Source organism: Mytilus trossulus, chromosome 10, assembly GCF_036588685.1.
Source record: "Mytilus trossulus isolate FHL-02 chromosome 10, PNRI_Mtr1.1.1.hap1, whole genome shotgun sequence".
NCBI lineage: Eukaryota > Metazoa > Mollusca > Bivalvia > Mytilida > Mytilidae > Mytilus > Mytilus trossulus.
In genome coordinates this window covers 71,290,125-71,303,089 of record NC_086382.1, presented here as the reverse complement: position 1 = coordinate 71,303,089, position 12,965 = coordinate 71,290,125, and the positions used below count along the sequence as shown (strand labels likewise).

The following is a 12,965-nucleotide window of genomic DNA, read 5'->3' as shown; positions in this document are numbered from 1 at the left end:
CAACTTCTATATAAAAAAAAAACATAAATGGCTGAGTCATTAATAGCTTTAATCTGGTGTCCATTATTACCTCTTGTCTATACTTTTTTTAACTCTTTTGATAAAATATAACAAAAATAAGGTTACATATCATTTTATTTGGTTGTCATGTTGTAAAGGGATTTGATGAATGATGGCTTGATAATTCAGTGATTTAGTCTTTTGAACTAGATATTTTGTTAGGTTTTACATGCAGTTAAAAATGAACTAGGATTGGAATAACATATAATGATGTAGGTAGGAATAGGTGACTTTTCTGGGATTTACATATGATTTATTTTTTAAACAAATGATAATGTTATGACATGGATGTTTCAAGGATCATGTGATTCAACAGATAAAATGGATGTTTCCAGGATCATGTGATAAGACAGGTACAAAATTTATGCAAGGTATACAATGAATACCATGATCATTGTATGTAATTCAACAAACAGAGGAACGTTTCATGTGAACATCAAAAACAGAATATACCTTTATAACAACTGGTGTAGCTTTCCTTTTTTTCTATAAAATTGGGAAATTGAGCGTTATTCATATACCATAACCCTATTAGTAAGTTCATTATTATAAAAATTGAATTTTTACACCCACAACTGGTATTAAAGTACCTAAAGAAAGGACTATCTCAGATCATGGTTAAGCATAGTGTAGCTTTGAACTTTAAAATATCATACACAAGAGTGCACATGCTGAAATGTCTCGCTTTTGATATTATGTTGATTGACCTATATATAAAGCTGTAATACAACTGTCACATGAACTCAACATTAACCAAGAAAACGAAACATTGATCAATAAACCTTGAAAATGTAGTCAAGGTCAGATGAACCATTCCAGGCAGACATGTACAGCTAACAATTCTTCAATACAACAAATATAGTTGACTTATTGCTTATAAATTAAGAAAAATAGACCAAAACACAAACACTTAACACTTAGCAATGGACAGTGAAAATAAGGTCAAGGTCAAATAAAACCTGTGTAACATACATATAGATCATAAAACATTTCCATACACCAAATATAGTTGACCTAATGCATAAAGTATTAATAGAAAAATAGACTAAAACTTAAAAACTAAACTTTGACCAATGAACCATGAAAATGAGGTCAAGGTCAGACGACATCTGCCCGCTAGACATGTACACCTTACAATCATTCCAAACACCAAATATAGTTGACCTCATGCATAAAGTATGAGAAAAACAGACCAAAACACAAAAATCTAACTTAAACCACTGAACCATGAAAATGAGGTCAAGGTCAGATGACACCTGCCAGTTGGACATGTACACCTTACAGTCCTTCCATACACCGAATATCCTAGACCTATTGCTTATAGTATCTGAGATATGGACTTGACCACCAAAACTTAAACTTGTTCACTGATCCTTGAAATGAGGTTGAGGTCAAGTGTAAACTGTCTGACGGGCATGAGGACCTTGCAAGGTATGCACATACCAAATATAGTTATCCTATTACTTATAATAAGAGAGATACCAACATTACAAAAATTCTTAACTTTTTTCTCAAGTGGTCACTGAACCATGAAAATGAGGTCAAGGACATTGGACATGTGACTGACGGAAACTTTGTAACATGAGGCATCTATATACAAAGTATGAAGCATCCTGGTCTTTCACCTTCTAAAATATAAACCTTTTAAGAAGTTAGCTTACACCGCCGTAGCCGCCACCATCGCCAGATCACTATCCTTATGTCGAGCTTTCTGCAACAAAATTAAAGATTAAAATGTACATGATGTAACTTGCGATTACAATTTCTTTCCTCCTACATTGTAGTATCCTCTCATAGCATTCTAATTTCATGGAATGAATATTAAATAACAATTTAATGATTTATAACCCTGATATCAGAATGAGCAATAAAAAGTTCAAATGTTTGTTCTATACTAACCTCCTCTTCCTCAATCCTAACAGAGGGTTCTTTAACTGGTTCTTCTGCTAAAAGGAGCAAAAGAATAAAAACAATTAATAGAAGCAACCACAGACATGGAAGCAACCACAGACATATCAGTCTTTATTGATTATCATCTATAAGACTTTATGGATCAAAACAATGAATTCAGTGTTTAACTTTTTTTTTTTACTTCTTTTTTTTCAAGGAGAATTAAGTATTTCTTTATTTTTTTTATTTAAAGATGATCAGATAATTAACACAAATGTGTCCATAGTACAGGGATGCCCAAATCGCACTTTTATTTGCTATGCTCAGTGGACCGTGAATTTGGGAGTAAAAACTCTAATTTGGCATTGAAATAAGAAAAATAAGAAAAATTTGCCGACGACGAGGGAATGAAGGATCGCTTAGTCTCGCTTTTTCGACTAAAGTCGAAGGCTCGACAAAAATTGTGTCATAGGAAACATGTACACTAAGTTTCAAGTTGATTGGACATCAACTTCATCAAAAACTATCTTGACTAAAAACTATAACCTGAATCTGGATGGACGAACGGACTGACGAACGGACGAACAGAAGGACGAACGGTCAAACGGAAGCACAGACCAGAAAGCATAATGCCCATAAATGGGGGCATAAAAATACTGTTTAAAAACATAGTATAACTCAACACTAAAAGTACAAAAATACCCTTAAATTTGTCAACTTATTATTTACCTTCTGTTGTCTCAGTTTTGGTTTCTTCTGCATCTGTTTTGGTTTCCTCATCTTCTGAAATACACAATAAAATAAAATACCATTTTCTTCTAGCACTCTCTGTAAATTTTCTTTGCTATATTTTTGGCAGTAAATAAACAAGATCATAAGAATTTCATAATCAAAAATTCTTATTTGGTCATTGTTATTTATCTTCAGATATTTTTTTTCTCATAAAAAATGTCTTATCATGTGAAGACCTTGTTCTGATTATCAATAAATTTCTATTCAAATTTTTAAGAAAGATTTCTTTTGTGTGTGTGTGTGTGTGTTGTGTGATCTTTTCCATCATTGGTTTGTTTTTAATCAAACTTGATAGAATCATTGCAACACTATCATGTTATGATTAGTCTAACAAATTTGACAAAATCTTTAAACTGTATTTATAATGATTCTAGTGAAATAAAACTTTGTTGTGAGTGCTAGTGGATGATTATTCTGTGAGTTTCATTATCATATCATGCAATGTGCAAATTCAATGTTAGGTCACAATCTCCTATTTCCCATGCACACAACCTAGTACCAGAAAATGATAAGCTTGATACAAACTTTTATGGAATAAAAGCACAAAAATATTTTAACAAAGATTGACCAGTTATAAAAAGTGTTCTTTGATTTGATATTCCTGGATTTCTATGCCACAATATTTTATTCAAAATAAAAATCTCAAGTTTAATTATAATCTTTATTTAACATAGTTGCCAGTTTTCTTTTGAGTATCTCAAATTGATTGAATAAGGCATCGAGAATGTATTCCCTTTTCCTTTCTAGGTTTCATGTTAACACAAATAGTTACATATATAAAAGGAGGTAGGAGGGTTGTAAATCAGGACATTAAGTTGAGTAATATTATATGAATAAGGGTAATATCAACGGACCTTTTGTGGGAGATGGGAGAGTTGTAAATCAGAAAATTAAGTTGAGTAATATTATATGTATAAGGGTCATATCAACGGACCTTTTGTTTCAGGTTCTGCCTCTTTTTCCTCCTCCTTTTCTTCCCCCTCCTCTTCATCTGGCTGTGCTGGTGCATCACTTTTACTTGCTAGACAAACATGCATAAAACCACAGTGAGATCAATCATGCATTAAAACAATTAGCCATTAGAATCATAACTAACATGTGCAGAAGTTATCTCCCTTGTCACAATGTAAATACTTTATGAAATCTGATTCAATTGCTAAATGAAAACTGAATTTTGTTTCAATAAAACCTTCCCAGAACAGATAAAATCACCATGCTTAAACATGCATCATATTTAAAGAAGTATTTTGAAATTGCATGCAGTAAAATTTCGATTACTATATATATGTTTTGTGAAAAAAGTTACATTTCTTGGTCGCAAGAACTTGTTTTCGGGAAATACTCAAAAATGTATTTATAAGTTGTTAATTTCTTTATTCAAAATATAATTGAGTGTAAACAAGTCATATATATCTAATATTTTCTGGATATTTATTCAGACAAGTCCTATATTTAAATCCATTGAAATAGTTTTTACATGATTCTGAACTCAGCACATGTTAGTTATAATCTGTCATTGTACATGTACCATAGGTGAGTGTTAAGCAGTGACACATGCATTCAATGTTGATAACATGGTATTCTTTAACATATACACCTGTGTAATTTTCATGAAAACCGTGCACCCATATTAAGTTTACACCAAGCAGTCAAAATTTTTACAAACATGACAAATGAAAATGATAAACATTTTTAAAAGTGTGTGTTTTAACATTCATCATCTATCAATCAAATATTTTAAGTCGTCACTCTTTGTTATCATTTAAAACAATATTATCCAATATTTTTCAATAATATGCCATTAACAATATTTTTAATGTATTACATGTAAAAGGTTATATTATATTTAAAGCATTGCAAGTATATCTTAAATAATAAAAATAATAAGCTTGCAGAATGGATAATGCTAAATATTCTAAAAAGCAGGTTTAATAACTGGAAAAATATTGTGAGATCATGCATATGTTACATCTACATTAGTATATCCTTTATCGGATTTTTGTTTTAAACTTCAACATCTTGATATTGCATTGAAGATTTTGATGTCAACATACCTCACAATGTTGAGATAAAAAGAAGCAGTTTTTTAATTTCTTTTAACCAAGGGAAAATTTTCCTTAGTTTTTTATTGTCATCTCCATTTGCATATTCTTGTTGATAAATAAATTGGTTTGTGAAAAGTCCTGTTGTAAATATTTCAATTTGTTTTTTACTAACATGTGATAACTTTGTCATTGTAAAAGCATATATAAAGTGAAATGGAAAATATGTAAAGCCTTATATAACAGTATGAAGCAGTGCTACATATTAATATTGGCATGCTGTTCTGTTTAATCAAATGCATCATATTTTAAAGGTAAACAGAGATTGATCATTCCAAAAAAAAAAAAAACCTCCAGCTTTGGACCAGTAATATATTTCATATTAATTGGCATTTTATTTACACAAGAAATTCACTGTTTATGCTCATGTCCATGTTGTACAATTGACAATCGAATTTAAAACTAAATCAAACCTGTGCATATTTTCATTATATTTCGCATAAAAATCAATGAAAAATAAACTTAAGTAATTGTATATCAGCTGTACATTAAAGGCTTAAATGTGAATAAAAAATATAATATAATAAAATGTAAGCATATTGAATGGTTACTGTGCAGTAATGTTTATAAATAGAGTGATTATAAATTAAGCTTAAAATGAACAGCTTACCAATTGATTCATTTTCATCTATTTATAGAAAACATTTTATTAATTTTTTTTTAATTGATAAAACAGGTATTTTTAGAAATAGGTCACTGAAAACAAAACCGTATTCCAGTTAGTAAGCAAATTCATCTGAGTACTGTCACCAACATACATGTGCAATCTCAATAACATTTCTTTCAGTTGTGAAGTCACCAACTATTTACCCATTTATCCACACTTCTTTCTTAAAACCTAAAAATCTGGCTTTCTTTCCTGACTCAATTTTTCTAATATAACTTAAATGAAACACAATAAAAACAAAGAGATATCATGATATGACCAAGAAAAGTTAGTAAGAACATTTCATTGGTGCCCTTTAAAAACCCATCTTGAATCATGTGACTCTTATATTTGTCCCTTACCATCCTCTTCCTCTCCACCGCCTTCTTGTTCCTCCTCTCCTTCCTCTAATTTCCTCAGTCTTTCTTCCTCTGCAGCTTTCTTTGCTGCTTCTTCCTCTGCCCTCTTTTCTTCTTCCAACTTTCTCCTATAATTGATATTATAGTGAAGACTATGTACAGAAAATACAAGTTTGATTTCAGATGTTGTATGATTTCTAACCATATCATTTAATAAGGAATTTAATTCCAATCGAATTTCTTCAGAAGTTTTATATCAGAAAATGGATAGACAGAAAAAAGTTGCCATTACATTTTTTATGTAAAACCCATTTTCTTAAACAAACTGGTGTTTTAGAGTTAAATTTATTTTGGGCGAACAAATGCTTGAATAGACCACTTTTGAGTTGTCAAATTGATATTTGTTCTGCATGTACTTAATCACAATTAACCAATGACAGCAGTGCTGAAAGACAATTATGAGAATTCAATTTGATGAATAATAAGTGCAATATAGCTTTACAGTTTTCCAACCACTCCCTCAACATTGGAACGGATGTGACGATTCCCCTAAACACACGAATGATGTTCACTAAAACCAAAGTTTTTTGACGGAAATGCATCGAAACTCAAAAGTTGTCTGTTGTACATGTATCACTAATTCACTACATGATTATCTTGTGTATAAGGTCTTAGGTCAATTAAGCAGATTTATTACCTTTTTTCTTCCTCCTCTTGTTTTTTCTTTTTCTCCTCAGCATCTTTCCTCAGTTTAATCTTTCCATCAATCTCCTCCTTGTTAATTAAGTAGTACCTCTTGAGTAGGAATTCTCCATTGTCACTATCCTTCAGACATACAACATCATCAGGAAGAACATTCTTCTCTATAGCCATAGTCCACTGGTCCCTGGTTCGTGGAAAGTTATCAAGGATCCAGCCTCCATTCCTGAATAAATATTATAAAGTATAAGTGTTTTAGTCATTACTTTTGACACAAAGAAAAAAAAATCCGCTATTTGAAATTTCTTTGTCTATAGATTTCTTTTTCTTTTGATAAATCTATTTTAGAGTCTTTCAAAAATTTCTTGCAGGTTTATAAGTTTGAAACGACTTTGCTAAGGGTTTTAGTCTTATATATATCTAAGAAGGAAATTTCTGCAGCAAATTTGTGCAAAGTATAAAGAACAGGGCCTTTGGAGCTAATAATATAGTTAAGGTTTTGTTCATTGTGAAGTACGTGTCTGTAAACCTTCACAACATGTGGACAGTTGATAAATGGTTGTTTCATATCACATATCATTGTTTTTATATTACAAATAAACAAGAAACATACCTGCCAACTTTTCAAAATCCCCGTGGGGGTTTTGCATGCAAGATGGCTCTAATATAGTTCTAAAAAAAACTCAAGGGGGCCTTGAAATGTATATATTAATGTTGTTTTTTTGGCTTCTTCATACTTTTAAAAGCCTATAGAAATGGAAAAATAACTGATTTGTTTGAAATTGTAGACAAAATTGCACTTACAAAATTTACATTTGATAGCTTTCTTGAGGAAATTCCCCTGAAAATAGTGACAGTTGGCAGGTATGAAGAAAAGGGACATAAATTACAAGCCATACAAGGTATACATACAGTGGTCCCTCAGCATTCTGGTCTCTTTGTTCTTTCTCTACATCTTTGATGGCTTTGTCAAGGATATCTACATACACCTCAGGTGTCAAGGTCACTGACTGCTTCTCTGCCTCTTTTACAGCCTCTTCTACCATAGCTATAACTTCTGGGTGGTTGCCATCAACCTCAGGTACTTTTGGAGCCTCTGGTTTGGCTGGTGCTCCAGGTTCTGATTCTCCAGTTTTCTCGTCAGATGATTTTCCTCCTTCACTTTCTTCTGGTTTCTTGTCCTCATCTGTTTCTGTTGGCTGATCATCTGTGACAACACCTGAAGGAACAGAGAAATAGAAACATTTCAGAATTATAAGTTTCATATGAAAACTAAATGTTAATTTCACATTTCAAATTGATTAAAGTTATATGAAAATGTATCTTAAGATTTATCTATTAGAATGACATGTCATTTTTAAACTGAATCTTTGACATGTTAAGTTACATTCTACGAATTGAAATATAAACTGCACAATTAGATTTTGACCACAAAAAAAACATAGATGCTTCAATAATTAATTCTTTGAGAGAATGCCAAAATTAAAAGTTTAAAGTTTTTAAATATGTAAAAAAAAGTCTTTTTTAATCATTTAAAAATTATTACTTCAAGATTTTCCACAGAAAGTTATTAAATTCCAATAAATAATCAATTCTGTATAAATTTGCTGTAATATAAATATAATTTATAAAACAATCAAAACCAAGCCAGAAAAGATTTAAACATGATAGTATTTGAAAAAATAAACTGAAAATATAACTTTAGTTGACTTACGGTATATTTGTCTAAAACAAAGTGAACATTTGCATCAAAGCAATCAGACACTACATGAGTACACTGAAATGTACTATATAATGTCTTACACTTTATTTCACTCAAATTTAGCATTTTGCAATTATTCATCAAATAACATATTTAAGAAAATGAGGAGCCAAACAAAACTCTCGAAGCATTTTTTCTAAAAAATCTGACCTTAATATGGACCTGGCTTAAACAGTAAGATAAGCCTATGACATATTACTTCATACATGTGTGTACTGTAATCATAAGCCATACTAGTCAGAAGGCATATATATTATTTAATAAAAATAAGGATAAACTGTCAAAAAGTTTTGAATATTTGAATGGTTTTGAAGCCCTATTGAAGATAAATCATTGAAAAAAAGCTTCAAACCACAAAGGATTTGTACTAATTTGACTAAAGAAGATATGCATAAAGAATAAAAAGTAAGATATACTTTATCATAAAACGTTTGATTAATTGAAATTGATACTAATTCTAAGTAATATATCATAATAAAAGGTGTATCGTCAGAACAATAATACAAGAGAAATACTTGTAGACTAGCATCTAATATTACCAAGAAAATGTCTTTTTGACCAACTACATTTATAATGTTTCTAGTATAAAGTAATAAGATGACAGACTGTCTAGCATGTATTTAGTAAAAATCAATTTGAAGCAATCATAGATGAAGTTCAATTGTTTCTGTTCAATAATTTCCTTGCAGATTCTGAATATTTGAGAAAGAAAAAAGTAGATGTGGTAGGATTGCTTATCACAACTATCCAACAAAGATCAAATGACGCAGATGTCAATATTGGGATAAAATAAAAAGAAGAAAATTAAAGATATGAACCTTGTAGCAAAATATAACCAAAGTTAACTGTATGACTAACACATAGTTGGATGTGACAATAATATGGCATGAACAGAGAACATTGTTTCTTTTCCAGAATAATGCACTGACAATGTATTCATTCTTTTTGTTCGACCAGTACTTCTTAGAATAAGTTCTTACAACTTAGCATGGGTTAATAATTCCTATCTTGTTCCAGTGATCCAGTGCCTAAAGGAATTCCTCTTCCTATCAAATCATGTAAACTAACACAATATCCTTCCTATAAAACTCGTAGTTGGACAAAACAATTAAACTTAACTAGTCTTTACTACAGTGGGGCAACATTATAGTATTTATAATTTATGATATATGTGACAGAAAAACTCCAAAATGAATATATCAGTTGGTTAAATCTTGATGTAAACACATACACAACTAGAATCTTTCATAGAATTTCACTACTAAAACTTTCCAACACATACACACTGACAAACAATTGTCTTTGACTTACTGTCCTACTTAAATCTTGATCTTAATGAAAAACTTGGAACATTTTGAAACAGGGGAAACAACCCAAACAGTGAAACTATTATTAAATTTATGAAATGAGGCAAGATAACAAAGAGTTGATGATTGACTAGATAGCTGTCATGTATGTTGAAATAAGTAAAACTAGCTGATCATGTATGTCGCATAAAGATTAATTAGCTGATGATTCACTAAATATTCTGCTATCAAAAATCATAATAAAGTAAAAAGAGTTAGTGATTGACTAGGTAGCTATCATGTTTGTGGTATAAAGTAAAAAGAGTTGATGATTACTAGGTAGCGTTCATGAATGTTTGAGGTATAAAGTAAAAAGATTTAATGATTGACTAGGTAGCTATCATGAATGTATAGTAAAAAGAGTTGATGTTTGACTTGATAGCTATGATGTATGTAGTTATAAGTAAAAAGAGTTTATGATAACTTGATAGCTATGATGTATGTAGTTATAAGTAAAAAGAGTTGATGATTGACTCAGTAGCTATGATGTATGTAGTTATAAGTAAAAAGAGCTGATGATTGACTCAGTAGCTATCATGTATGTAGTTATAAGTAAAAAGAGCTGATGATTGACTCGATAGCTATGATGTATGTAGTTATAAGTAAAAAGTGCTGATGATTGACTCGGTAGCTATCATGTATGTAGTTATAAGTAAAAAGAGCTGATGATTGACTAGATAGCTATGATGTATGTAGTTATAAGTAAAAACAGTTGATGTTTGACATGATAGCTATGATGTATGTAGTTATAAGTAAAAAGAGTTGATGATTGACTCAGTAGCTATCATGTATGTAGTTATAAGTAAAAAGAGCTGATGATTGACTAGATAGCTATGATGTATGTAGTTATAAGTAAAAAGAGTTGATGATTGACTAGATAGCTATGATGTATGTAGTTATAAGTAAAAAGAGTTGATGATTGACTCAGTAGCTATGATGTATGTAGTTATAAGTAAAAAGAGTTGATGATTGACTAGGTAGCTATCATGTATGTAGTTATAAGTAAAAAGAGTTTATGATAACTTGATAGCTATGATGTATGTAGTTATAAGTAAAAAGAGTTTATGATAACTTGATAGCTATGATGTATGTAGTTATAAGTAAAAAGAGTTGATGATTGACTAGGTAGCTATCATGTATGTAGTTATAAGTAAAAAGTGCTGATGATTGACTAGATAGCTATGATGTATGTAGTTATAAGTAAAAAGAGTTTATGATACCTTGATAGCTATGATGTATGTAGTTATAAGTAAAAAGAGTTTATGATAACTTGATAGCTATGATGTATGTAGTTATAAGTAAAAAGAGTTGATGATTGACTAGGTAGCTATCATGTATGTAGTTATAAGTAAAAAGTGCTGATGATTGACTAGATAGCTATGATGTATGTAGTTATAAGTAAAAAGAGCTGATGATTGACTAGGTAGCTATCATGTATGTAGTTAAAAGTAAAAAGTGCTGATGATTGACTAGGTAGCTATGATGTATGTAGTTATAAGTAAAAAGAGTTGATGATTGACTAGGTAGCTATCATGTATGTAGTTATAAGTAAAAAGAGTTGATGTTTGACTAGGTAGCTATGATGTATGTAGTTATAAGTAAAAAGAGCTGATGATTGACTAGGTAGCTATCATGTATGTAGTTATTAGTAAAAAGAGTTGATGATTGACTAGGTAGCTATCATGTTTGTAGTTATAAGTAAAAAGAGTTGATGATTGACTAGGTAGCTATCATGTATGTAGTTATAAGTAAAAAGAGTTGATGATTGACTAGATAGCTATCATGTTTGTAGTTATAAGTAAAAAGAGTTGATGATTGACTAGGTAGCTATCATGTATGTAGTTATAAGTAAAAAGAGTTGATGATTGACTAGGTAGCTATCATGTATGTAGTTATAAGTAAAAAGAGCTGATGATTGACTCGGTAGCTATGATATATGTAGTTATTAGTAAAAAGAGTTGATGATTGACTCAGTAGCTATCATGTATGTAGTTATATGTAAAAAGAGTTGATGATTGACTCGGTAGCTATGATATATGTAGTTATTAGTAAAAAGAGTTGATGATTGACTAGGTAGCTATCATGTATGTAGTTATATGTAAAAAGAGTTGATGATTGACTAGGTAGCTATCATGTATGTAGTTATAAGTAAAAAGAGCTGATGATTGACTAGGTAGCTATCATGTATGTAGTTATATGTAAAAAGAGTTGATGATTGACTAGGTAGCTATCATGTATGTAGTTATAAGTAAAAAGAGTTGATGTTTGACTAGGTAGCTATGATGTATGTAGTTATAAGTAAAAAGAGATGATGATTGACTAGGTAGCTATCATGTATGTAGTTATAAGTAAAAAGAGTTGATGATTGACTAGGTAGCTATGATGTATGTAGTTATAAGTAAAAAGTGCTGATGATTGACTCGGTAGCTATGATATATGTAGTTATAAGTAAAAAGAGTTGATGTTTAACTAGGTAGCTATCATGTATGTAGTAATAAGTAAAAGAGCTGAAATTTGATTAGGTAGCTATGATGTATGTAGTTATAAGTAAAAAGAGCTGATGATTGACTAAGTAGCTATGATGTATGTATAGTAAAAAGAGCTGTTGATAGACTAAATAGCTATCAGGTATCTAGTATAAAGTAAAACTAGCTGATGTTAGTTAAGACAGCTAGCTTTGTTGTATCTTCACCTTCCCCTTCAGATTTGTCACTTTCGCCTTCTGGTTTTTCGCTTTCTCCTTCTGGTTTTTCAGCATCATCCGATTCTTTCTTTTCATCACTTTTACTGACTGCAATGGTCTCTCCTTCTGTTGTAGTTCCATCTGTGATTTAAAGGATCAAATTGGTCTTATTATTCTAATCCAATTATGTTATAGAGAATCCTCAGTGCAGTGGATTCATGATTGATACCAATATAAATCAAAGTCTGTGAGGATGATATTTACCAAGATAAAGAAATCATTTGACTGACCAGTTTGTAAGATATACTATTTGATACCCAAAACCTAAAATGCATTTCATAAATGCATAGAACACATTTAATCTGCACTAATCTTGCAGGTTTCTCACTTAGTGAGTAAAACACATGCCTACCTTTTCTTATTTTGTTTCAAGCAGAAAACATTTGGATTTCATAAAAAAACATTTGTTTTAAAAATTACAATTTACCATAGGTCACCAATCAGCTACCTAGATATTAAGAAATGTTTTTAAACATGTTCCAATTAAAAGCTTGGGCATACTATGGATTCATTTATTTTCGTGGGTACCGTACCATTAATTTTCATGGATTAAGGAAAATTCCCAG

General features: G+C 30.5%; 1 protein-coding gene across 19 annotated transcripts in view; it reads right to left on the bottom strand.

Moving 5' to 3' along the window:
* The window catches only part of LOC134688473 (adenylate kinase 9-like), a 36,322-nt gene that overhangs the window by 12,152 nt on the left and 11,205 nt on the right, over nucleotides 1-12,965 (bottom strand). For 4 of the 19 annotated variants that reach the window (XM_063549213.1, XM_063549208.1, XM_063549214.1 and 1 more), the window contains 9 exons: nucleotides 12,349-12,480; nucleotides 7,461-7,767; nucleotides 6,547-6,774; nucleotides 5,853-5,977; nucleotides 5,455-5,472; nucleotides 3,677-3,763; nucleotides 2,680-2,733; nucleotides 1,960-2,006; nucleotides 514-546 (listed from right to left, as the gene is read on the bottom strand). In XM_063549213.1, coding sequence (XP_063405283.1) covers nucleotides 514-546; nucleotides 1,960-2,006; nucleotides 2,680-2,733; nucleotides 3,677-3,763; nucleotides 5,455-5,472; nucleotides 5,853-5,977; nucleotides 6,547-6,774; nucleotides 7,461-7,767; nucleotides 12,349-12,480 — 1,031 coding nt within the window. The remainder of the gene's footprint in view (nucleotides 1-513; nucleotides 547-1,959; nucleotides 2,007-2,679; nucleotides 2,734-3,676; nucleotides 3,764-5,454; nucleotides 5,473-5,852; nucleotides 5,978-6,546; nucleotides 6,775-7,460; nucleotides 7,768-12,348; nucleotides 12,481-12,965) is intronic. The other 15 variants (XM_063549226.1, XM_063549223.1, XM_063549227.1 and 12 more) reach the window with 12 other exon arrangements.